Here is a 27,968-nt window from a genome sequence, read left to right on the forward strand (position 1 = left end):
ATCATACATCAGGAAAACCCCAGAAAATGGGAAAGGTCACATTTTTGCAAATTAGTATTCCCTTAAGAGTGATGCTGTATACATCACAGTTTTCTAAGTGAACTATACTTGACAACAACAACCAGTGTTTTATTCAAGTAGAGTAGCTCTGACTTTAGAAAGTGGTACCATTCCAGTATGTGTCTGTAACTGCTTCCTGAACTCACCACTAAATTCATACTTAAATTAAAAAAAAAAGTTTAAGGCACAGATAAACTTGAGCAAAGATACCATAAAATGAAAAAAGAAGACTGTAAAACAAGAACACAAAGTTAGACTAATTTCCATTTTAAATATACTGCTCCTCTTTTCTGATGTTTGCAGACAATCACCAGTCCTTCATGATTACCAAGAATTTACACCTGGTGTGTTTCAAAATACTCATACCAATTTACATTTGACTGACATTATACTAACCTCCTTTCTTTAAGTGTTGACCGCAGAGTTGTGAGAGTGGAGTTGCCTATATCTTGAGAGTGCCTTGGAAATGGTATAGAAACTGTAGGATAAGAACTAATATCAGGCAGATGAAAGGGGAGAGTTCGGAAAGCTGAGATGTATGGATCTTCAAACCTGTAAAATACATTTTCAAAAAGAAAAAAGTGAGATCTATAATTATTTTTTCTCCTAGTCTATTCACATAAACAATACTTTAAATTATTAATTGTATTAATTTTTTTCACACTCAACTGAACATTTGCCTTCTCATATATTTGCATAGGTCTCTGTGTTTACTCAACATATGGAAATGGAAATTGTTACCAAACTCCATCTGCTAAACAAAACATCAGCAGCTAGAGTCATGATAGCTGGAGTTTTTTTTCAGTTAATATTGCTTGTGTATACTGGGAAACATCACAATTAAATAATATTCCCAAGTGCTGTTTGCACTGCTGCCCACCAATAGTGTGTATTTTGTGCATCCCTCGTTCATTGTTGTGTTTCTTTGTTTATTATGAAAAATATTACTTTTTTTCACCTATACTTTAGGAGATAGATTTGTGGGCTTAGATAAACTGAGCCTTCTTGAAACTGCATTAAGGTTCTTCACCTATTCTAAATATGAATTAGCAATGTACTCTGCAGGCATCAGAAAATACACACCCAACATAGGTGTAGTATATATTGTCCAAATGTTCCCTAAATGATACAAGACATTGAAAAAGAATAAAGTTCATTTAAACAATCACATCACTTAGATAACATAAGAAATGTTTTTCTTGAATAATGTCATTGCATAATAGCAATAACTCAGGTATGAGTAATTCAGGATTTAACCACAGCTGGGTTGTAACTGCACCTGATGATAATTAATATATTCTGAATGTGTACCACTTCAGAATTATCAGATGTATTGTTCTGATCTTTACTAAAGGAATCACTCTGCAACTGTATATCATGAATTCCTGGAATCATATCAAATCATATCAAATGCTAAGACCCAAAAAAGATTGATAGAGCCCTGACTTGGTTAATTTAACTGACTTTGCAAAAACACTACTTGAATATACCATCTGTTGTGTCTTTTCGGCTTTTCTCGGTTAGGGGTCGCCACAGCGGAACTCCGGTCCGTTAATGATTAGTAGTTGAGTTTTACGTGCCGAGTTAGCAGCCCTGACGCATGACCTTCAACGAAGGTACGCCCATTCACGCATGTCTCCATGCAGAAGATGCTCTAGCTGAGAATCGAACCAGACAGCGTCTTACTGCGAGGCGACAATTCTACCGCAGCACCACCACCGCATTTCTTGTATTTGTATCATTCTCTAGCCATATATGAGCCAAATACTTCAGTTTATGCCATGTATCCACCAAAAGCAAGCATATAACGTGTATAATTTATTACTAGGATGGAATGCCTTATGCATGGATTCAGACAGTATATTTGCAATCAGTTTTTGTATCACAGTTAAACATTCATGCCTTTAATCATTAGCTTTTCTAAACGTTTGCCATTTTTACAGTCGGCAGTGCCAGCTGAATTTGCATTATCATTTATGCAGCTATCTTTAAAACTATCTGTAACATGCATTGTATTCACTGCATATAGTGTTATTATGGCAAAACATATTTTCTGCTCTTTTACCTTTATTGAATTCATATCTTGCTGTAATACTTTGTTTTAATTTTTACAGAGTCTTGCAAAACAGCTATATTTCCCTCAAAGCTTACACCCCCTATTGAGGGCTTAGCAGTGTGTTCTCTCATGCCTGTAGCCACATTGCTGGCATTGCAGGAGGCTTCTTCTTCATCTTCATTTATTGCCAGCTGTTATTTCAAATACCATGTAGATGCTAGTATTTTCCTTTTTATTTTTAATATTTTGACTTTGTTTTGTCTTTCTTTTTCAAATACACAGTCAATGTTTTATGCATACTCTGGAGATTCTGGAGATTCCGTAGTGGAAGACATGCTTTGCAACATGCCCTTTCTCCTCACCTCTGGGAGAAGTAAGCGGATGATACCTCATCATTCTTCTCCTTCCTCATCTGGCTCCAAGAGCTGGGTTATTATCTGAAATTCAGTCTTCTGGGTCTTTGTCAGGGTCGAGCATTCTATACTATAGAGCAGGTTCTGAAATATTTGAGTTTTAATGAAAAACAAAGGCCTTTGAAATGGTAGATTCCTTTTTGCCTCATAGTTGTTGTTGTGTCTTTCGGCTTATTTCTTTCAGCTGTTAGGGATCGCCACAGTGGAACTCTGGTCCGCTAATGTTTGGTAGTGGATTTTTACATGCCGAGTTACCAGCCCTGATGCACAACCTTCAACAAAGGCACGCCCATTCACGCATGCCTCCACACAGAAGATGCTCTAGCTGAGAATCGAATGTGACAACGTCTTGATGTAAGGCGACAACGCTATCACAGCACCACTACCGCTGTCTTTTTTGCCTCATAGTAGGATTAAAATTTATTTTTCAAGACAGATATTTAACTACTGTCTTCTTTCATTTTAAAAAATATTAAAGACAATTGGCTCCTTGTCTATACCATGAAAAAGAACATTTTGCAATGTATATTTTCTTTTGTCTTGTCAAGTCAGCTAATGGTGAGCAACTGCTCAAAATATTGCATAGAATGTTTGATTTTCTGAGAGGTCTTAGTGAAGCTTCAAACTGTTGGTGGTTACAGCAGTCATCTTACACCAAAAACTGAGCAAATGCAGCTTCAAATTTTGATTTTCCAATGGGGTGTGAAAAACAACATAAATATTTTTGAGACTGCGAGTCAAGATTGAACTGCATGAAAATAAAATGATTATGTGTGAAAATATAAAAATACAGAACAAAAAGACTTTTACTGCATTTTTTTCATTGTGCCGACATTGTGAATTGTTGCAGTATAGTAAAGGCCTCTTTAGTGAACCCATGAAAGGAAAAAACATTAAATACAGTCAAAATGCAGAGCAAAATATAAATGCAGCATATGCTGTCAGTTACATTTAATTCAAACACCATGCATTATACATCCATAAGGCAGCATGTGTACTGTTAAGGGTCATCCATTAAGAGCTAAGATACTGGTTGTTAACAGCATAAAACATTATTTCAGACTGATGCAGAAGGCAGCATCACATGATAAAGTCTACCCTTTAGCACCGCCTCGTCTTTCATGTCTGCAGCACCTTTGTGTATATTTCAATTTGATACCCATAGCTCATTATGGTATTTGACATTTTTTTGGGTTTGGCTTTCTTATCTAAGTGACTTTCCAATTAATAATAGACAGCATAAAATGCAATGCTATAAGTAATAAAATTACACTAAGAGCGTTAATCTAAGATGACCTGCAGTGGAAATATTAATCACTGTTTGGCACGTTATTCATATCTTCATATTTACATTCATATTTTCTTAACTGAGAGAATTACATTTGATTGAGTAGCATAGTAATAAAAATGTTATGGTGAGAGACAGAAAACTATATTGCCATTACCCATGTATAGTAAACTATAGTGGAAATATTGCTAGTGGCTTGCTAGCAATTATTAAGATAGGGGGCATTTCCACATGTACATTAATACTTCCAAAACCAGGTGACTTTCAAGCTATTGCATGACATCAGGAGAAACCTTTTGATGATTAAGAAAATTGTTATTGATATTTGCACTGTTCATTGTACATCTTGAGAGATATTCAGTGTTATTTATACTGCCAATTATATAAATAAACATAATCTTCATATTTCTGTAAATATCTCAGTAAACAAGTACATATGAAGGAATTTCTTACTGCCATGTGAAATCGCGAATCTGGCTAAACAAAAGTGCTCTGGTACTATATGTCAAGGTTGTACAGTTTCCAAGATATGAACATTTGTTAATCACACTTTTAGAGAAAACTATAATTGTGAGTTTGTATGTATTATAATGTCCTGCAGTACTGCTGTAAAGACTCTGAATGTACTGACTATTGTCACTGTTAATAAGACTTTTTACTGATATAATTTCTGTTTGCACCTTATTAATGGCATTTACGCTTCCCTAGATATTTACATTTGTTTGGCTTATGATTTTTAACGTGATTTTTTCAGAAAGTGCTATGAATTGTAAGGATAAGTTTAGAGATATGACATTTCCCAGTTCATCGATGGTAATGAATTAAAGACATGATCACTAATATTTCACCCCACACATGCCCAGGAGTGCAGCTAGCCAATGACGCACATGGTACCGTCCCCTAATCTGGCATCCCTCTAAATAAATGCTCTTCTCCTAAAAAGAAGACCTAAAAAAATTATTTTCTCCTTTTAAGCTGTAGGAAACTATTTGCTACATTTGTAGCAAGCAGTTGTTACAGTTTATACTTCACACGGAGTGCTACAGAACTCCGTTTTCACTGCAATGGCAATGCAAGTATGTAGAGAAGAACAATTAATATCAGCCAATCACACCCTCTACCACTTTGTACCCAGGGCATCAGCCCACTTCATCCTACTTTAGCAACTCTGTTGCATAACCCTATATATGTTCATCATGTTTCACTGTTGCAGTCATCACTGTAGGGTTCTCCCTGCTGGCAGGCAGTCCTTGGGCGGCCAGAATCCCAAAGTCTGGGTCTGGCGTCGACTGTTCAGCCATGCTCCCTGACGTCAGTGCGCTAGGAGTACAAAGCTGCCAGCCGACGCCATGTTCTCCAGTCTTTCTTGCCATGCGGTGAAAGCAGTTTGCAAGTGCCGGTCGGCTGACTCCTCATATTTTCTTGTGCTTCAGTCCGAAGACTTACTTCTTCTTCTCAAAGCTAAATACCCCGTTGGGGAAACTTTTTTCTTGCTCCAGTCTGATGTCAGAAAAAGTTAATAATTGTATTTCTTGTGGGAAGCAAATACCTCATAAGGATTTCCATTCTTACTGTATTCCTTGTTTAGGCCCTGACCACGATGTAGCTAGTTGTCAGTTTTGTGCTAGATTTAACCAACGTACGATTAAGCGAAAGTACAATTTTGCTTTTCACTACTTTGGTAGGCAATTTAATTACAAAATGTCATCGGACACGCTTCCGACAACTGGAGTTCACAAATGACGCAAGGATAAGAATAGGCCTCTGAGGTCCAAATCAGATGACGTTTTACAAACAGAGCCAGCTACTAGTTCAGCAGTCATCAGTGATGCGCTTTCACAGCCCCTGTCGTCAGCCATTTCAGAACCGATTGCCGAAACGGACTCCCTCGAGGAGCCAACTAGGCCTTTGAACACTCCAGCTGCAGGACCTTCGGACAATGCTCCCTCGGATGGGTCCGGAGCCGCTGTGCAGGTACCGGCTTCCGAGGGGGTTTTCAGGCCTACACAGCTTCTGATAAAGGCAAAGCCAAAGACAAAGGCAAAGACTCCTTCTAAATCTAAGACACCAGCCCAGGCCTCTTCTGATCTGGGACCCAAATCTCAGAAACAGCTACTTAAAATGGCGGAGGACTTACTAACCATGATTAGGGGTTCACATCCCCCTCCAGACAAAAGGCCAAAGCAAGAATTGGATTATGAATCTTCTGATCAGGCATCTATTTCTTCAGTGTCTTCCTCTGAACAGGAATATACTTTCCCTCCTTATGAGGATTCTGATGCTGAGGAATCCATTCCTTCAGCTCCCCCCCCCCCCCCCAGGATTTCTCTTTTGGGGAAACTTTACATGACATGAGGGAACATTTTCACTGGGAGGGACAGGAGTACTCGGAATCTAAGAGAAGGCTTAGGGATTTCCTTCTTTTCCCCAACATAGACCCCTGGCTATTCCTCCTATTTTGGATATTGTGGATGATGCCTTTTCTGAGGCTAATTTAACTCCGGACTCCCTTCCTCCAGCCCCTGCAAAGCCCGACAGATATTACAGGGTCCCTGATTCCCACCAGTTCCTTTTCAAAAATCCTACTGCTGCTCCTGAAACCATTTCTCAGGGTCCTAAGGGGGTTAAGGCCGCTTCTGCTAAAAACCCTACTCCAACAGATAAGGATTCTAGAGCTTTGGAGAGATGGGGTAAAAAAGTGTACACTTCTGCTACTTTATCTATTAGGGCTTTAAACTGTCAATTTCATATGCTAAAATATCAGCAATTCCTACTGTATATTATGAAACAAAAGCTGGGTACCATTTCTGCATGTGCAGATAATAAGGAATTACTCAATTTGATACATGCCACTGAACAAGTGGGGAAACATGGCTTACACTGTGGTTTTGATGCCTTGGAGGCTTCATGCAGGGCGGCTGCCACTGGCACTGTCATTTGAAGGCATGCTTGGTTAAAGGAACAAAACTTACCTGATCAAGTGAAAGCAAAGTTACTGGATGCTCCTGTTCAGCATAATGTTTTGTTAGGGTCTAAGGCTGAAGAGGTGATAAAGGAAATGGAGGATAAGGCAAAATCCATGCAAATGGTTAAGGATTTCTTACAAGTTCAGCCTCCTAGATTTAGCAGAAATTGGCCAACTAAAAATTGGTCCTTTCCCAGCTTGGACAGGCCTCAGAGGGGTAGATATAAGCGCTACAGAGGGAGGGCCCAAGCTCAGACCTCTTACAGACCTAGACAGTGGAGTGCTTCCACCCCCAGGGGTGGAGAGGACACACCTCAATCTTTTAGAAAACAGGCTTAATGACTCCCCCTGCATGGCTCCAGGAACTTCTCCCCTGGAAGCCCCTCTAGGAGGAAAACTCTCTCTTTTTCAACAAAATTGGACTTACATAACCCAAGACAAGTGGGTTCTGGATGTAGTTTCAAGAGGTTACAACTTTCATACCTTGCCAAGACCAAACGGATGGCCAAACCTACCAAAACACCAATGGTCAGAGGCATTAAACCAAGTGGGATCCCTCATGGCTATGAGGGCCATAGAACTGGTTTCACAATCAGAGATGGGGCAAGGCTTTTACTCAAGGCTCTTTCTAGTTCCCAGAAAGCAAAATTCATGGAGACCCATCCTGGATCTGTCAGTCTTAAACACATTCCTGGAGATACCAAAGTTCAAGATGCTTACTCTGCAGCAGCTCCTGCCAATGTTAAGCAAAAATCCATGGATGGTGACATTGGATTTAAAGGAGGCTTACTTACATATTCCTATCAGACAGGAGTGCAGAAAATACCTCATGTTCAAGGCCGGCTCAAAACATTACCGATTCTCTTCACTGCCCTTTGGCTTGTCTACTGCGCCCAGGGTCTTCACCAAGCGCCTGGCACCAGTAGTAGCTTACTGCAGACACAAGGGAATCCAAATTTACCCTTATCTGGACGACTGCCTTATCCAAGCAGACAGCAAGGACCTCTTACTCCAGCATCTGGAATTTGTTCAAAATCTTCTCAAGTACCTGGGATTCACTGTGAACATAAAAAAGTCAAATTTGACACCCACACAACAGATAACTTTTCTGGGTGCTCTTCTAAACACAACAACCCAGATGTCATTCCTGACATCCGAAAAACAACTACAGCTGGCTTCAACTTTCAAAACCTTGGCATTAATGTCTCAGCTAACTGCAAGGAAATTCCTGCAGGCGTTGGGTTACATGGCCTCCTGCATCCTTCTCATACCAAATGCAAGACTACATATGAGAAAAATACAATGGTACCTAAAAAGTGTATGGTCCCAGCATTGCCACAGTCTAGACACACAAATTTCTGTCTTGCCTTGCCTACAAAAGGAATTCCATTGGTGGACCATGACGTGTCTTCACAACAAAGGGAAAGCCTTCAGTCTGCCTACAGCCAGCCAAGTGTTAACCACGGATGCCTCGGATTACGCATGGGGAGCCCACTTGCAGGGAAAAGGTCTGCAAGGTTTTTGGACAGAGGATTAGAAGCACCTACATATCAATCTAAAAGAGATGTTAGCTGTTCAGAATGCTCTCTTGGGTTTCAGGGATCTTCTACAACCAGGACAGCTACTGATATGGACAGACAACACCACAGTTATGTGGTAGATAAACAAGCAAGGGGGTTCACACTCCTACCCCATTTGCAGACTGGCCATGACTCTATGGAACACAGCTCTAGCTTGCAAAGTGGAGCTACAAGCTCAGTTCCTGCCAGGGAAACAAAATATTCTGGCAGACAGCCTGAGCAGGAACCTGTCAGACCCACACGAGTGGATGCTAGACACCCAAATATTCAAGATGATTACAGACACTTGGGGCTGCCCGGACATAGATCTATTTGCATCCCCCCTCAACCACCAGTTACAGATTTTTTGCACAAGGACATTTCACCAACAAGCATGGAAAGTGGATGCACTATCATTCAGTTGGAGAAACCTCTCGGAGTATGCCTTTCCGCCACTACCTCTTCTTCCATGGGTGTTATTAAAGATCAAGCAGGACAAGCCCAAGATGATGATTTTACTGGCCCCAAATTGGCCTCGTCAGTTCTGGTATTCAACACTGATGAATCTATCCCAGGAGCCACCTTGGATTTTACCTCAGATTCCAAATCCTTTGTCCCAACACCAGGGCCAGGTCCTGCACTCTCATGTCAAAACTCTCAACCTGGTAGCCTGGCGAATTCAGGGTCTATGACTAATCCTTTGCTTCCCAAACAGGTCATGGATGTCATCTTAGAAGCCAGACGGCCTAGCACTAGAAAATCTTATGCAGGTAAATGGAAGAGATTTTGCACCTGGATGCATGCTCAGGATTCGGATCCTCTCATTCCTAATATCCCACTGATTTTACTTTACCTGACGGACATGCTACATAAGGGTTTATCCTTCTCCTCCATAAAACTGCATGCCTCAGCTATCTCTGCACATTACAATACAGATCCTCCAATCTTTTCCCATCCACTTCTGAAACAATATCTCAGAGGAGCAAAGAATTTAAGACCCCCTAGGACACCACCCATACCTGCCTGGGACCTCAACTATGTTCTGGAAAAACTCACTCTGCCTCCTTTTGAGCCTGCTGCCACATCTCATATTCAGTATTTATCATGGAAGACAGCTATCCTGCTGGCTTTGACTTAAGCCAGGAGAGTCTCGGAGTTACAAGCTCTCATGGCTGTGGAACCTTATATTATTTTTCATCAAGATAGGGTGTCTTTAAGGACTAATCCTACTTTCATGCCTAAAGTGGTTTCCAAAGTGGCTTTAAATCAAACTATTCACCTGCCAACCTTTTTCACTAATCCACAAAATAAGGAGGAAAGGATTTTGCATTCCTTGGATGTACACAGACAACTTTGTTTTTACCTGGACAGAACCAAGGATATCAGGAAAACAGAACAACTGTTTGTTTCTTATGCAGCAAATAACCAAGGCAAAGCTATTTCAAAACAGACCGTTTCTAAATGGATTGCTCATGGAATCAGATTTTGTTACTCTCATCATGGAAAGCAAATCCAGGAAAAATTAGGACTCACTCTACCAGAGCTGCTGCTACTTCAGCTGCCTTTCTTAGGGGAGTACCTACCAAAGACATTTTGGAAGCTGCTACTTGGAGTTTGGTGCATACTTTCTCTAAGCACTATAATCTCCCTCTTTACTCTAAGTCTAGGGCAGGCTTTGCTTCTGCAGTTTTACAGTGCCTTCTAGCCACCCCTTCTGCTCTATGACCACCACCCTTTATCTCAGCTTTGGGATTCAACCCTACAGTGATGACTGCAACAGTGAAACACGATGAACATGGTACAGTTGTGTACACTTACCATAAATGTAGATGTTCGAGTGTCTTCACTGTTGCAGTCTGGGTTACCCTCCCACCTGGCCCCGCTTATACTTTCATTACTGTGGTTTCCTATTTCACCCTTCTTCTGAGGTGTATTTGCTTCAGGGTATGGGGCTTGCTGTATGTTATTTTTTTTTTGTCTACTATTAGCCTTCATTTTTAGTCACCTGACATCTGGGGCAAGAAAAACTGGAGAACATGGCGTCAGCTGGCAGCTTTGTACTCCTAGCGCACTGATGTCAGGGAGCATGGCTGAACAGCTGACGCCGGACCAGACTTTGGGATTCTGGCCAACCGAGGACTGCCTGCCGACAGGGAGAACCCTACAGTGATGACTGCAACAGTGAAGACACACGAACATCTTCATTTATGGTAAGTGTACACAACTGTACTATATATATATATATATATATATATATATATATATATATATATATATATATATATATACATATATATATATATGTTGCAATCACCTGTCACAAAAATTCCTGCTAATGTCTTTAGCTGTTCACATAAATAAAAACTGCAATGAATAATACAATTGAGTGGTTTCATTCATTGCCACATATACATAAATAAATAAGAAAACATAAATATTATTCACAGTTTTTATTGCACCAAGCTGCCTCACAGTGCTTTGTTCTCCAGTATGTTGTCTGACTGGGATGCTTCCTATGCATGTCCTTCCTTTGTCTACATGAGTTTTTGCCGAGTGCTCTGGTTTTCTCCACCATCTTTAAAACATGTTGTTTATGAGTGTGTCGGTCCTCTAAACTGTCTGTAGCTGACTATGTGGTGTATATACTTTTCTTGCTTACCAGAAGAAGCATTGTCTCCTCTACAAGCCTGAGTGGGATAAAAGAGGTACGGGAGATTAAATGAATGGATGTTTCCTCTGGAATAGCTGTTGAAAATTCTCCCCTTTTGATGCCGTAATTCAAAGCTAATTCTTTTGGGTTAATCTGGATAAATTTAAAACTAAGTATATAGCAGTAGAAGATGCCTGTTTTAACATATTTGTGGCCCCATTTGGGTGCCCTTCAGCTGTCTGGGGCTGCTGTTATTTCACTGTTCCCCTTGATATCCCTGGTACAAGTCTTTTTTTTCAGTTGTCCCTAGAGTGTTGGCAGTTATGCACATCAAATTCAACAGCATTTGACAACCAATACTTTGCAGGAGTTCTGCATCTTGGAACTCTTCATAGATCAAAAAGGGATGGATAACATTCACCATCTTATAAACAGAGAAAGAGCTGACAAGCACAATTATTTAACCAAAGCCAGAACTGAACTGGTTGAGCACATTGCTGAGGCATTTAAATTGTGTGTATATTAATCACATATGAGCATGTTCAGGTACAACAGGTGCCCCCTAATTAGCACAAATGTACACCCATGCATATGTTTATACATTCATATGAAGCTCTCTTTGTAATACAGGAGAAAAGGTCTCAGTGACGAATGGTAACTCATGATCAGAAATAGTAGTTTAAGATGTGTGAACAAAAGCAGGAAGTATGAAGCTGAGAAGTAGCAACAGACCAAAGTCCTCAGCACCATTATGTATTTCAATGTAGGGATACGGTGCATTAGGAAGGTCAGTCAGCTCCAAACAAGATGTCTGCCTCCATCTGCAATTAATAGACTGAGCATGCATGCAAGCTTAAAGAACCCGAGCATTGCACAGCTTGATTCAGAAATGGAAATGCATTGTCATAATAAATGTGTGCTCACCACTGTAGTTATAATTTAAGTAATCCACAGCTTTGTTTTACAAATCAACAACAGTCACTGAAGTCAGTTTTCAAACTTTTTTAGAAATGCAGGTTAAAACTTAAAACTGTAATCCTAAGATTTCGGTAAAGCACTTTCATTCACTTAGTGTGTGAACTTCTTTAGAACAACATTTAAAACCAACTCCCTTCCTTTTATAGGCCATTAATTGTCTTATTAATAAAATTTGCAAAATATGTCAGAAAGTTAGTACGGTAGGATTGTTTAACAGATGCTTTCTATTAACCCATATCACTATCAATAGAGGATTGAATAAAGGTATGCTGCTGGTGCTTTCAGTATGGATGGAGTCTGCCACATTCAGACGTCATATCATATAGCTCACAAGGTCCAGAATTTATTGCAATATATACAGATGTACTTTATAGTATTGAAGTACACAAATATCAAATAAACATCAGTCCCAAAAGATCAAAAGCCAACACAACAACAGCAAAAACTCACGTTTTTTTTTGCAGGCAGTAAACTTCACCCCCATGTAGGGGGCTGTGCCCCCTATCTGCTAATTATTTATACCAATTCTGAGATCACTCTACAGTGGGGAAATCCCACAGATACCTACAGTTAATGATCTTTTATGGACTTAACTCTGGCAGAAGTGATCCAATGAGTTTCAATAACTTTTATTAGCGTAAAAAACATTCAGCACTACAAATGCTCAATTATATATATGATTTCCATAGATATATATATATATATATATATACATATATATATATGTGTGTGTGTGTGTGTGTATATATATATATATATATATATATATATATATCTATATATATATATATATATATATATATATATATATATATACACACACACACACACACACACACACATATATATATATATGTGTGTGTGTGTGTATATATATATATATATATATATATATATGTGTGTGTGTGTGTGTGTGTGTGTGTGTGTGTGTGTGTGTGTGTGTGTGTATATATATATATATATATATATATATATATATATATGTGTATGTATACACACACACAAACACATGTATATAATCAGAACCTTATGCAAATTGGATTGCATGACTGAAACATTTTAACACTCTACTTTTTTTGCATAATTGAATGCTAGAAAATAATTACATTTGCATCTGTGTTAACAACTGTGTGTTTCCAAGATGGCTTCTTTATGTATTGAATATGTGTGTGCATGTGTGTGTGTGTGTCTGTGTGTGTCATACCTCTCAAACTCAAACAGAAGCTGCTAGAATAACAGGGTTTATTTTAACATACATTTTCTGAAGGATCTGATACCTGAAACTCAAATGCATGTTATTATTTAGTGACTTCAATCCTCAGGTAATCCCAGTGATTTGCCAGAAAATCACAAATTATATGAGGAACAGACCAAAAATATGAGACAAAAATCTGGACATTCTGTGAAAATCTGGACAGTTGAAAGATGTGTGTGTGTGTGTGTGTGTGTGTGTGTGTGTGTGTGTGTGTGTGTGTGTGTGTGTGTGTGTGTGTGTGTGCATGTGTGTGTGTGTGTGTGTGTCTGACTGTGCATAGAGTTATTCGGTACTTTTGTAATGTATTTTACTCATGCAAAGCCCAAATTCTTCCTGGTACCCTATACCCTGATGAGGATGTGTTAAAAGCGCATCAGATCATTTGTACTAGTAGTCTGTTATTCATTTTTATGAATAAATGAATATTATTAATTGGTTAATGTATCAGAAGTCGTGGGCTAGGAGTAGTCTTAATTTTAATGCTTTCAGTAGATGCAGTGATTTCTTTAGTTATTCTCATTGTTAAACTAAGATAGCATGGTAGGACATCACAAGATACATGGTTCGATCCTGACCTTAGGCCAATGCCTGTATGGAGTCTGCATGTACTTCCTGTGTCTCTGTGGGAATTATCCCACCTCCTAAGTACATGTTTGTTTTTTTCATCTCAAACTTCCCCAAGAATGTAGTTGTGGGCAGCAGCACAGATGGCACCTTTTGAGGGGAAGAGTTGTGTAGCTCAACCACTTTGGGCATCAGCTGTGGTGTACAGTATTTTCTAGATAGGAGAACATGGAAGTCAAGCTGAGCACCATGTCAGTAGTAGCTACTCAGTGGTGTAAGAACTGGCTCTAGGTGATTTGGTCACCTTGACTAATGTCACCAAAAATGTGCATGTGTATTTGCCAGTAATAAGTGCATTGAGGACCAGGCCTACCATGGCCTATGCCAGAGAGCCATGCTAACAGTGGGAGGGGTCTATGCTCCTCTATTGGCCAGTGTGGGCCCACCATTAAGCCCAGCAGCCCTGGATCAATAAGCTACTGCTCATCTGGGGTCCAGTTGCCAGTTTAGATGTATAACCAATCAACCTGCCACACATGTACTAAGGATTGCTGCACTCACTATAAGTTCACTGACGTGATGCAGCTTGAAAGTGGATGATGTGATGGTAAGGAGGAGGCTGGACATCCTCTGTATTCAGGAGACAAGATGGAAGGCAGTGCAGCAAAGCCACTTGGCTTGGGATCCAGAGTCTACTGCTCAGGAGGAGGATGGACTAGAAATGGTATGGGAACTGTGGTGAGGGAGAGGCTTCAGAAGACAGTGAAGGATGTCATCAGAATTAACCACAGACTCATGGCAATCTGATTCCAATGTAAGGATATGGCACTATTCATCAGCCTATATCCCACAGCAGGGTTGTGGTAGCAAGGAAGCAGTGCATTCAGGCAGCAGTTGCAGGGCCTAATATATAAAGCAAGACAGCATGAGTTGGTGTTGATAATGGGGGACCTACATGCACATATTGGGACAGACAGAACAGGTTATGAGGACTGCCTGTATGCACATTGGTGGGGCAACAGAAATAAATAAATAGAGGCCATTCTAGATTTCTGTATGGCAAGTGGCTTGATGCTGGTTCAACAAGAGAGAGACAGTCACGTGATTACATACAAGAGTGGTCAACATGCAACGCAGATAGACTTTGATTGCAAAGACATCCCTAGTGCAACAGTTGGCCAAGAGCATAAACCACTGGTTGCAACAATCATCTGTAAGCAGTGATCAGAGAAGACTCAAAGACCAACAGAGAGCAGGCTTAAGACCTGGAAGCTGACTGAAGAGAAAGTACAACAGTTGAAGGAATTACTCAGGGCTATAGTGCCTCAGGAAGAAAAGGAAAGAGGGCGAGTTGAAGATGAATGGCAGTTCCTCAAAACAGCATGTGTGAAGACTATAGAACAGACAAAAGGTATGGAAATATGGCACATGAGGAAATTTGGTGGTGGAATGCAGAAGTCCAAGAGTTTATCAAAAGAAAGAAGGCGTGCAGGAAAAAGTGGAGTGTAGGAAAGATGGACCAGGAAATGAAGGAATACCAGTTAGTTTACAAAGAAGAGAGCACTTGCAATAGCAAAGAACAAAGCATCACAGGCAGTCAACCACCATCTGGAAAGTGACTCGGTATAGGGCACAAAGAAACTCTATCAGGTTGCAAGGCAAAAACAGGAAGATAAAGAGGGTAGTTATTAGACACCCTTAATAAGGGATATTAGCAACAACCTGCTCACCAATATACAGAACATCAAAGGCAAATAGAAGGAGTTACTCCAGTGGCTTCTGAATGAAGTAAACCCCACAGAAGCTGCACTGCCCCAGGCACAGCCTGTAATGAAAAAAGAAGAGGACCCCATTCTAGAAGAAGTAAGAACAGCTCCAGGGAAAATAATGTTAGGGGAAAACATCAGGGTCAAATGTAGTGATGGCAGATCTGATCAAAATGTTGGGTGATTTGAGGAGAAATTACCTCAGAGGGTACTCATAGCAGTATGGAGAGAAAGGCATATCCCAGTTGACTGAAGAATAAGCACACTAGTGTCAGTGTACAAGGACAAAGGGGACATCCACAACTGTGGGCAGTATTGAGGTATCAAGCTCCTGTCACACTGCATGAAGGCTCTGGAGAGGATGACTGACATCCAAATCAAATAACAGAATGGAAGATTGGTGATAAGCAGTATGGATTCAGATCAGGATGCAGCACAATCGACCGATGACTGCAGTGAGCCAAATAGTTGAGAAGAAGATATAGATGAGGAACGAGTCCAACTGGACATTCCTAGACTTGGAGAAAACATATGATAAGGTCCCAAGAAAGCTGATTTGGACAGTCCTGTGATAGTATGAAATTCCAGAATCATTGGTAGAATTGGTGCAGGCCATGTACAAGGATCAAATGACACAAGTATGAATAGTGTTTGGACACACAGAAGGGTTCCCAGTGGGAGTGGGTGTGCATTAAGGTTAAGCTGTTAGCCCACTCCTATTGATACTGGTGGTAGGCTACATTAGAGAACAAATTGAAGGGGACAGATCAACAAAACTGCTGTATGCAGATGCTCTGGCATTATAGGCAGACTCTGAGCAAGAACTTCAGCAAACGATAGGCAATGGAATGCAAAACCGAAGGCACATGGGATGAAACTGAGTTCAGATAAGACAGTTGTCAAAGCATCTAATGGGGGAAATCAGAAGAAGGTGGAACTGAGATTGAAGGAAAAATAGTGGAACAACTTAATGGTTTTGAGTACCTAAGAGAAGTGGCTGAAGAGAAGGGCTGCTGAATGAGGAGGTCAAATTAGAATCAGAGGGACTGCATAGAGTGTCAGGGATTATGTGTGTGATAGAAGAATGCCAAAGAAACTGAAAAGTAAGGTGTACAAAACAGTGATGTGACCAGTACTACTGTAAGGTACAGAAACATGGGGAGTGAAGGCCGAGCAATTGAGGAAGCTAGAGGTGATGAAGTGCCTGAGACCGGTGGTAGGATACACACTGTGGGACAGATGAGAAAATGAGGACAACAAGAGGAGAAGCCAAGTAGCTCCATTTGCAGAGATGATCAAAGAGAATAGCTTAGAGTGGTTCAGGCACATGTGCAGAAAAGCAGGAGACAGTCTGGTGAAGAAGATTTGGGACAGACAAGAAGGCAAGAGGAAACGAGGGGATTCAAACAAAGAGATGGATTGTGTGAGAGACCTGCGACAATCAGGCATGACTGTTGAAGAAGATAGGAGAGTGGCATTGAATCAAGAGAGAAAGAGAGAGATAGCAACAGTTGACGCAACACCCCAGTCCCATGGAGAACATGTGACTAAGGGGATGAGGATGATGATGAGTATGCTAGGACAGAGAGTATAGGCTGACTAAAGGGAGGGTAATGTCCATTTTAAAGTTAGTATGGCCTAAACATTTTCCTGTTTGTATGAAGATTTGTTTGTACTAATTCATTATGGTGTTATGTTTTTAGTATCACTACTGTGTGAATGTTTGCCATGCATAACTCTGAAGTTATGAGTTACTGGCATTTTTGTTTTGTGGAAAGACGTGTCACTTTTGGTAGTTGTTGATTTATAATGGGTGCATATGGCTGAACAACAAACTATGGCTCATTTTTTTAAACATTAAATGTACTTTCATTGTTATACTGCTTCTGAGTTCTGTTACTGAAATTGGAAAATGAGTAATATGTGCTGGCCTTCCCATGGGCTCAAAATGCTTACAGCTTCTCTGATACTCTGCCATCTAGTGATAAGCAGTAGCAGTGCAGTCAAAGAAACTTGCTGGAAACACTTCAAATTCCTTCATGTAGAAATGTAGATGAGTGCTGATATCATAGTATGCGGTGTCCATTGTAGCTACTACCATTGTGGATAATTTGCAGCAGTACCTACAGTTAAAGAGAAGCCATGTCTTTTTGTAAACCTGAGCACATATGAAAGGTTTAAAGGAAAATATTATATTAATCTTACAGACTTGCGCAAGATGACTGATAAAACAGAGAAGAAACTTCTTCCCCAGACGTCAGGGTTAATTTGATCTTACAACCTTAGTGAACGGTTTATACATTAGCAATATTGATTATTATTAGTATTATTATTTTGGTATGACTGACATAATTGTTTTACAGGTATTCAGTAAAGAAATCCTCTTTTTTGGAGTTTCATTGTGAGTTGCTTTCTACTCTGATCATTTAATTTGGTAATTTATTTGCTGAATTTGTTTACTGGGAAAGTCCAACTGATCAATTGCCCCTTTACAGTGGAGGCCCAGGCAGAAAAGCCCCACCCAAAAAATAAATAAGACATTTAATATGTACAATACATATTTAAAACAATTAGAAAAGTGGAATTTCAACTTGACTCATCACTTATATGCTTTTAATTTGGGGGAAAAATGTGCATGCAATGTTCAAGAAAGATTATAAAATGGAACAGACTTACAGCACCTCTCACAGGATGGGGACATCTAATTCATACTCAGTATCCTCTTTGTCAGTGCCTGGACAGCTAAGCGTTGATTATTTCATTGAATTTTTCCTCCGTCTAAAAGATGTATAGTTTGAAGTTTATTTTTCTGCAACAAAGCCCTCTGACATTTCTTCATGCACAACACTTTGTCTTTGCTCTCCTTTATTTGTGAAATCAACTCCAAGGTCACACCTCATGGAAAAAGAAATTTCCCCTTCCACAGATAATGTATTTTTCAAGCAACTAAGCATTTGCTCAAAGTTGGTAGCTGCATAGACAGCCAATATCCAGTCTCTTACAGAGCACCATACATTTTCTTCTAGGAGAACCTTACCATAATGCATTTCTGCAAGCAGCAGTGCTATTCAGGGGAATTTTCAGGGTCATAATTAAACCTATTTGATGTGACGGTACCTTCTGAATCCAAGAACAAGCAAAACAAATGAAGTAGAGAGTAGTGTGTGTGTGTGTGTGTGTGTGTGTGTGTGTGTGTGTGTAACACAATAACTGAGATAAATATGTGTAGATATGTCACTAAACATAGTTAGTATCAAACTAATCTTATCCTCACTGGCAAATATCTTTTTGCAGGTACATTATTACACTGTACTGGCTGATTTTTCCTCTGAAAACAAAATGTCATTAAAGAAAAAAAAAGTTGCTGAAAATCTGAAATAAAACATTGACCAGATGGATCAAACCAAATCTTAACAAAATTATATGATGCTGAAATTAAAGAGTTCAGCAGGATAATTCGCAAAGTAAAACAGATTATAGGACGTACCTACTAACTGGACGCTGAAAAGGGATGTGCTGAGATAGTATGGCTGGGTGAAAATACGTTGCAACAGCTGCAGGATCGAGAGACAATGCATGTAGCGATGGTGCAGAATGCTGCTCGTCCCCATTAGGATATGGTCTTAGTGTTGGAAGAAAGCTGTCTGTTCTGGTTCCTGCAGAAACTACGCGTGGAATAGGCCTCTGTATACTTTACATAAAGCATAACCACAGAATATGAAAACATACAAAAATCAGTAAATATAAAAATAGAACACATAGCTTCATTTATCTATAGCAGCATGCAGATCCATACATATGTATAGTATATAACATACTTGTTCACATTTGTGTGTGAGGCAGTGTATGTCTACATACAGAAATGTACAAATGGATAACAAGACCTGATGTGATGATTTCTTGTTAACTATAATACCTTATTTTGTGTAAATTCGTTACGTAAAACTTTACAGTCCAGTTTGATTGCAACTTTTCTTTTCTATGACAAAGACAGACAACAACAAGTTTTCACTTAAAGTCTTGAAATTAAGGGACATTTTATTCTGCTCATGCACTATTTTATTTGTTATTCAGTTATGTTTTTTTAACCCAGTTGATTATAGGGCTGAGGCCCATTTTCAAAGGAGGCTATGGGAAAAAATGCTCTAATTATAATCAGCTATACATACTATCAAGCACTTATTAAGAAACATATAAAGAACAATGTGTAATGAAATGAAAGTGACATATATGTACAATCTGTATAATGAAATGAAAGAGATATATGTACAATCTGTATACACTTTAACACTGAATAGGTAAGAGGTATTGTAAACTAATGTTCCATATTCTGTACAATTTGCATATTATTACACGTGTACGTGCTGATGGTAGCTGAGACTAGCATCCTTTTTTATTACAATGCTCGTTTTCAGAAGTTTTCTCCCCAAAGCCCTCTGAATTCAGAAGTGGATATAACACTTTTGCTGCAATGTCTAAGGTCATAACTGGCATATTTGGTCCCACAAGCAAGGCTGTCAGGAATGCAGCTGTGTTCATAAAATCTCAGTTAGGTTGTATGACACTGGCACCAAATCTGTACTGTTATTACTCTTCCTGATTAGTTCTCATGCCACTTTTCTTTTCTTGGTTTCAAGGCCATCAGTGTCAGAAATAGCAGGCTGAAAAATTAGTGGTGAATTTCTTCTCAGTAGTGCAAGTAAAATTTGAATATTATGGAGGACAGTGCTTTGTATTTTGCATTTCTTCTTTTTTATTATGAACTCCCCTCCTGCTGTCCTTATGTTTTAGTCATATTATGCAAATATTTATACAGTGCACTTTTTGTTCCTTACTCTCATAGGTACAAAAATATATCTCCAAAGATGCCAGATGTAAAAAAAAAAAAACACTTTTTCAGAAGACATCTTCAACAAAAAGATACTTTTAATAAACATTGGTTCTAAGAAAAGGAGTAAGAAAATGAAGTATTGTCTAGGATATGGTAACGAAGCAGAACAAGAACACTTGTCCATCTTCCTACTTAACTGAATAAATGTCTTGAAACTTCAACAGGGTGTCTTTATTCTTCTCACAGGGAAAGCATTTGCTAGCTAAAGTGATTTTATTTATTTATTTTTTATTTTACATTTGTTGACTGGGCTAGTCTAACTGGAAATATGTCCATTTTCAGTAGAGGCCCGGGGAGATAAGCTCCAATGAACACAACAGTAATAACAAAGTTAAAGGTTACAATAAAAATAAACACAGACAGTAAGTAACCAGGTAGTAGGTTACAATAAAATAGCAAATAGCAGATATTTCAAAATACATTGTATTGTACATAACAGTGACTGTATACAGAATTTTGGACAAATATTCAGAAGAAGCAAATAGTTAAAATGTTACAGTATTTTTTTTTCAATTCCTGCTTTCATTTATGCTACACAATATTGAGTAGTAAGAAAGTAGAAACTAGGAAGTATTAGAACAGGGGTGACATTTTAGTCAGGGTTACTGCATGGGCATAACCAGTGCGTTCTAAGGAATAATTTGAGTTTTTGTTTGAAGAGGGGTAGGGAAAGAGGTGAAGCAAGTTTGCTAGGTAGAAGGTTCCAGTTTTTTCCAGCTGTGTTTGAGAACAGAGATTCGCCTGCCATGTTGTTGACTTACGTATGCTAACTAATAGTTTATTTGATGAGTGTAAGGTATTAAGATTTTGATAGGGGGTTATGAGGTTTGAGAGTATTGGAGTTTTGTTAGGTTGATTAAGGACCTTATGGGCAATGGTAAGTTGGTTGAATTGAAGCTGATTTTGTAGTTCAAGCCATCCTAGTTGTTTTAGGTTCTGACAGTGATGGGTTCTGAAGGGATTATCGGTGGCAAATTGGGCAATGTTATTATAGGTACTAGCTAGTTTGAACAGGTTGTTTTTTGTTAGGTTTGTGTAAATCGGTGAGGCATAGAGCAGTGTAGAGATAAGATGAGAGTGGACAATAGTAGTTCTAGCTGTAGAAATAAGGAAAGGTTTAATCCTATATAGGGAGCCCACTTTTCTGTTAACTGTTTTTATGGTGTTGTTAATATGAGTGTTGAAGTTAAGGTTATTATCTATTGTAATTCCAAGGAGTTTGGTGGTAGAGTCAGGAGAAATGAGGGTACCATTTTTAGAGATAACTGAGAAATCTATTGGGGTGGACTTATGGGTAGGAGTAAAGAGCAGGAGTTTTGTTTTTTTGGGATTCAAGAGAAGACATTTTAAAAACCAAGTCTCTACTGTGTTAAATACCTTCTGAGTTAGGGATTGCAGTTCAGAGGAGGAATTGGCTGTGCAGATAAGTGTAGAATCATCTGTATATTGTATACAGGTAGCTTGAGGAATAGCTAAATGCAGATCATTGATAAAAATTGAGAATAGTAGAAGACCTAGAATAGAGCTTTGGGGAACACCCAGGATGACTGGCAGATGGGATGATAGATTATTCTGCCAAAGCACTGCTTGCTGCCTATTGCTGAGGTAGGAAGTAAACCGTTATAAAGCTCAAGTATCAAGAGAAAGTGATTTGAGAATGTTTATAAGCAAAGGGTGGTTTACCATGTCAAAAGCTTTTGAAAGATCAATAAAGAGAGCTGAAGAGAGAATATTATTATTACGATTTCTGTTAATAGAATCAGTGAAGGATAATAGGGCAGTAGTGGTACTATGGAAAGGCCTAAAACCATGCTGGGTATTAGTATGTTGTGTTGAATTAAATGGTAAAGTAGCTGATGATGAATGCATCTTTGCATGATTTTAACTAAAGATAGTAGGGCTATAGGTCGATAGTTCAAGTATTCATTTGAGTTGCCGCCTTTATGTAGAGGGATAATGTGAGAAATTTTCCACATGGCTGGTATGGTTCCCTCATTAATGGTTCTGTTTATAAGTATAGATCTAGGATAAGCTACAGATGTAGCTGCTTTTTGCAGATATTCAGCTGGGATCTGGTCAGCAGATGGAGTACAAGGCTTCAGTTTTTGGATGAGTTTGTAAATAAGATTGATAGAGATGGGTTGCAATTGAAATGTAGGAAGAGGGCTAGTATAGGGGATCAGAAAGCTAGAGTTTCAGGGGATAGCTGGCTGGCCAGAGATTGTATGGCCTCAGTAAAGAAGGTATTGAAGGTGTTAATGGTTTCGATGGGGGTCTTGTGGTTAGCGTCTGTTGGGGCTGGTGTACTGGAGTGACCAGGGTATTTGAGTCTATCGATACTTGCCCAGAATCTCTGTGGGTTATTTTGGTGTTTGCTGCATTTTACAGTAGAAGTCTTTTTTATCTGAGAGTATTGCTTTTTTTTGGTCATATTTCTCAGCTGTCTAAATAGTTGTTGATCTGCTGTATTTTTGGTACTTCGCCACCTATCCCAGGTTTTATTTCTGTGTAGGATTTTTTGCCTGGTTTCTTTAGATAGCCAAGGTGCTGGTTTTGAGTTAATTCTGATGGTACGCTTAGGTGCATGCTGGTCAAGGATAGTTAAGAATCTAGAGTTGAAGTATTTAACAGCCTCTTCAAGTGGGAGGGTTTTTAGGGGAGACCAATTACAAGCACTAAGTTCACTTTGGAATATCCCTAGGTTACAATGCTTGTTGTTCCAAATAGTCCTATATGTTGTGGGGTGAGAAATAATAATCTTTTCCCTGATTATGTAGGTCAATGAGTGATCACTTCAATCATCAGGGAAGGTTACTACCTTATAAGTTTGGTGGAAGTTATTAATAAGAATCCAGTCTAAGATGGTCTCTTTTTTATTTGCTTTGTTGATTCTAGTAGGGGAGGTAATGGTTTGAGAGAAGCCATGAAGGTTAATATGGGAGGTTGGATGTTCAGTACTGATGCTCTTCCAATCAATATTAAAGTCACCTAGGATTATAGTTTCTTGTGGGAAGGTTGAAACGACCCAGCTAAGTATATTTTCTAGTATGCAGATGTTGTTCCCATGAGGTAAATAGATACATATGATATATATGACTTTATTAGAGTTGAGCTGAATTTTGGAGATGAGAACCTGAGCATTATTGTCTGTAGGAGGGTTATAGGATGGATAGGTAAATATTAGGCCATCTTTGAAAGGAATTGCTACTCCCTCACCTTTTCTTCTGTTGTGATCACGTCTCAGTATATTGTAGCCTGGAGGTATGACTTCATTATCTTGAGTTCCAGGCTTTAACCATGTTTCTGTCAAACATAGGATGTCAAAGGAGTATACATCCAAGAGAGCATGGAGGTGGGCCACTTTGTTATTTATGCCACAGGTATTGAAATGTGCTAGCAGGAGTGAGTTGGGGAGTTTGGTAGGGGAGAGTGGGATAGAGGGATTGAGAGTATGAGAATTAGTGGTTAGGACATTGGCTGGGCCTGGATTAGGATGGATGTGTCCATCTTCTAAGGATTGTCTTTTAAGCATGAGCAAAGGATTATGTGTGTTACTTATATGGTAGAGGACTTTTCTGGTTATTATGGTATTGTATTTAATGTGAGCCAGTCTGTGGTACTTTGGTAGTAGGTAGCTTGGTGTGGATGTTATATTTATATGACTGAGAGAGGTAGTGAGAGATTGTATGGTTGTTTGTTTATGAGGATAGTGAAACTGAGAATAATTCAGATGTTGGAAGGAGGTTAGGAGATATGCTGAGGTTAGAACAAGTGTGGCAATGTGAAATATTTTGGTAGAGTTAAGGTTAGTTACTATAGGCATGATACTGAGTTTGATTATAGGTGCTATATGATAGGTAAGACTGGTATAAGTTAAAGTAAAGATAAGAGAGTAGGTCATATTACTCTAAGTAATGGGAACTAACAAAATGTTATGTGGAAGAATGGGTGTGGTGTAAAAGGTTAGATTAGTAGAATGATCTGATTTGTTGGTTTGGAAAGGGGGAGTGGTTTAGGAAGTATAAGTCTAGGACCACTGGGGGTAGGGTCTGGACTAATCCTTTGTACATTGGTTCTCATTAGTCCTGTCAGCCTCTGGGTCACAAGTGGAATACCCGACCTGACTTGAGCTCTCTGGATTATGGTTGTTTTCTACTTCATATCAGGTGACACTCCAATGACCTTTCATCAACTCAGTAAAAATCAGCATGTTATCTGGCTACTTCTTCCTATGGGATATGCTTCAATAACTTTATATTAACCATGATTTTATGAAGTACTGGTCGTGTTGTATAACTATTGGCTAAGATAACTATCTGCATTCTTCTTCTCCTTTCGGCTTTTCCCGGTTAGGGGTCGCCACAGCGGATCATCTGTCCGCACACAGGATTGGCAGTGAAGTTTTACAGTGTCAAGTTGCCAGCCCGGCGCCCAACCTTCCATAGAAGGCACACACACACACTCACACCTAAGGCCAATTTAGAGTGTCCAATCCACCTACTGCATGTCTTTGGGATGTGGGAGGAAACGGAGAAAACCCACGCGACCACAGGGAGGACATGCAAACTCCGCACAGAAGGCATCCCAGCCGAGGATCGAACCGGAGAACCTCTTGCTGTGAGGCGACAACGCTAACCGCTGCACCACCGTGGCCGCCCAAGATAACTATCTGCATTACCAACATCTTATCAACAGTCGTGTGTCACTCATTGATATTTTACTATTACACACTGGTCTGTGACAAACATATTATAGCACAGTGGGATAAGCTGTCTTGCCTATTCCAAAGTAAATCTAATTTAAGTCATTTACAGATCATTCATATTTACGGGTCCATGTTAAATCATCGAATGCTTAAAAAAGTGAACGATGATTTATCAAACCCATATAAGCAAAAGCATACAATCTTGAATGCTTAGAACAGCAATTTTTTTCCAAATTGCTGTTCCACAAAACAAACAAAAAATTTAAAACATTACATAAAATAGGGGGCTTTGCCCCCCCATACCCCCTGCACCCCCCAGTTAAATATGCCAACTCCGAGATCATACTACAGTCATGAAAACGGCAAAGTAATGGAAACGGCCAAGCAGTTTCTTTCCCAGGGAAAGAATTTGCTTATATGCCGTTTCGCTATTTTGCCTTTTCATGCTTTCAGGTTCGATCAAAATGCATTTGAAAGAATGCATCTTTGGTCATTTAATAGGAACCCCATATTTACATGGTTTAAATAGCTGCACATATTGTATAAAACAGTCATATTTATTATAACATAACTCTTTGGTGTAGCTTTTCTCCCTAACCATCCACTGAAAATGAGATGTCAAACTAGGCAACATAGTAAAAAAAAAATGAATAAATAAATAAACAACAGTATTATCAATGCAGCATATACAGTATCAAACTATTGTTTAAAGTGGAGAAGAATATCTGTTCAAAATGATTTGTTAAAAGTACAAATAATGTCATATTGTATATACATAATAGTTAAGGTCTTTTAAAGAAGTGACAAGTTATCTTTTATTAACATGATCTAGAGCCATTTAGGAAGAGGTCCTACTGCCTCATCTAGACCTTATTGTAGGAGAGTGTCATTGTTATCATGACTTCCTACAGCCACAGCTCAAGCTAAAATTGTAGACTTTTTCCCAGAAAGGTCATTTCCTCTTCTACTGGCATCTAGAAACAGACTTCAAAAATGTTTTAAAGAAGAGTTCACAAACAGGATGGGCTTTTCCGTCTCACATTTGGATAACACAGCTTTCTTCCCTCTCATCTTCCATTTTATTTTTGAATCACTCCTCTAATTGCAAAAAGCATGTGTGTTGTTACAAGGCAAATATTGGCAAGTTTGTGTTGTTAGTGTTAGGATAAGTTCCACTTCCTCAGATCATGTAAATATATCTTACTGAGATGTAAATGCATTTGCACCAAAATTGAAGAAATCCAACTGATGGGTATAATTTCTCTGAATTAGAGTCAGACAATTCTTAATATGCTTTTCTTACTAGAGGTTGACAGTAGATGCATTTAAGTTCCTTTTGGGGTTATCATTCTTCATTTTTATCTTCTCCACTGGTTGATTAACTTGTACTTTTCCTATATACTGTACTTTGAATAGCCACCTTACTTGATTCACTCTGCTTGTAGGTGTTTCATCCAAGCAGCTTATGTTCATCGATACCACCTTCCCCGATACCTTCCTTCTGTAATAGGTGACTCATTGTTTCCTCTCTTGTGCCTATTCCTATCCACAGGTTGAAAGTAGGCACTAGGCTACTACTTTGCACATCTTCAGTTACCATCTTTTTAAATGACCACATTCCTGGCCAGAGTCTATACAGATAAGCTAAAAGCCCTGTCCCTCTATACAGTCTCGTACAGACTGCTCAGAGGTGACCTGTGTCTGGCATACAAGGCTTGATGGGGTTACTGCATATCCGTAAGTCAAACTCAACCAGCGCAACCCACATGCAAGGCCTCAACCTGGTCTGTGACATTAATAGAACTTGTTGGTGAGATAGATTTGTGTCCCAAAGATGTCCCATCTGTGGAATAGACTACCTCTCCATGTCAAGCAGAGTACTTCACTAGCCCTTTTTAAGAGGAACCTGGACGACTGGATGGGAAAGAGAAAATACACCCCTGGGATTCCACCTGTGCCCTTGCTGGACAGGGAAAATAGGTGCTGACTTTGTGGGAACATGGGTAAAATTTTTGGCTAGGCTTATAAGGGCCTCCAGGCCAATAGCCTAGTATCATCCTATGAACCTATCCTATGAATCTATTACCCTGTGATTCCATTTTTATCCATATGTAGGGAATAACAAGCTTAGCCCTGCCTCACAACTCTGCTACATCTATTAATGCTCACATTCAGACACAGACTCACAGCATTTACTCTGTACTGCTGTAGTTATCAGAGATAAGTGCTATCTCCCTGAAGCTGCATAGTGTCTCAGCCCTCGTGTTGTCTCAGAATCTAAGTTGAAAGTAAACTCATCCCTACATTTTATAACACACATAGCTTTTGGATCAAGAGAAGGAGTGTCTTCCAAGCATCAAACGTTATTAAATGTACTGGCATCTTTGAAGCTAGTAACTGGCTTCTGAATGAATTTGTGGTCACGGATAGCAAGATCTTTTAAATGGCAACAAGCCCCTCTTTCCCACCACAACAAATAAAAGCTTATCACTGATTAACATAAGTGATCTAAAACTAGTCAAAAAACAATCTGTGACTTTACAATTGATTACCACCATTGCCACTCTAGGCGGAAGAGTTTCAAATGTTGTCTTTCTGAGATGATAACATGGAAGACATGATAAAACAAATAACTATGTAACCACCCTCTGCTAGAATGAGTGCTAACAGGTCTGAAAACATAACATCACTTAATATTTTTCATTCCCTTTAAGAGACTCTTTTCATTAATTTTCCTAAATACTTCCAAACATTCCAGAACAAGTAAAATACTGATTGAGTTTTGACCTTTCACGAGAGCTGCATCCCGATCAAAGAC

General features: G+C 39.2%; 1 protein-coding gene across 2 annotated transcripts in view; it reads right to left on the reverse strand.

Moving 5' to 3' along the window:
- The window catches only part of LOC122796298 (genetic suppressor element 1-like), a 471,843-nt gene that overhangs the window by 222,696 nt on the left and 221,179 nt on the right, over positions 1–27,968 (reverse strand). For both annotated transcript variants that reach the window (XM_044064664.1, XM_044064665.1), the window contains 2 exons: positions 19,042–19,245; positions 457–612 (listed from right to left, as the gene is read on the reverse strand). In XM_044064664.1, coding sequence (XP_043920599.1) covers positions 457–612; positions 19,042–19,245 — 360 coding nt within the window. The remainder of the gene's footprint in view (positions 1–456; positions 613–19,041; positions 19,246–27,968) is intronic.

This window comes from Protopterus annectens, chromosome 3.part0, assembly GCF_019279795.1.
Source record: "Protopterus annectens isolate FY-2018-M chromosome 3.part0, PAN1.0, whole genome shotgun sequence".
Lineage (NCBI taxonomy): Eukaryota > Metazoa > Chordata > Ceratodontiformes > Protopteridae > Protopterus > Protopterus annectens.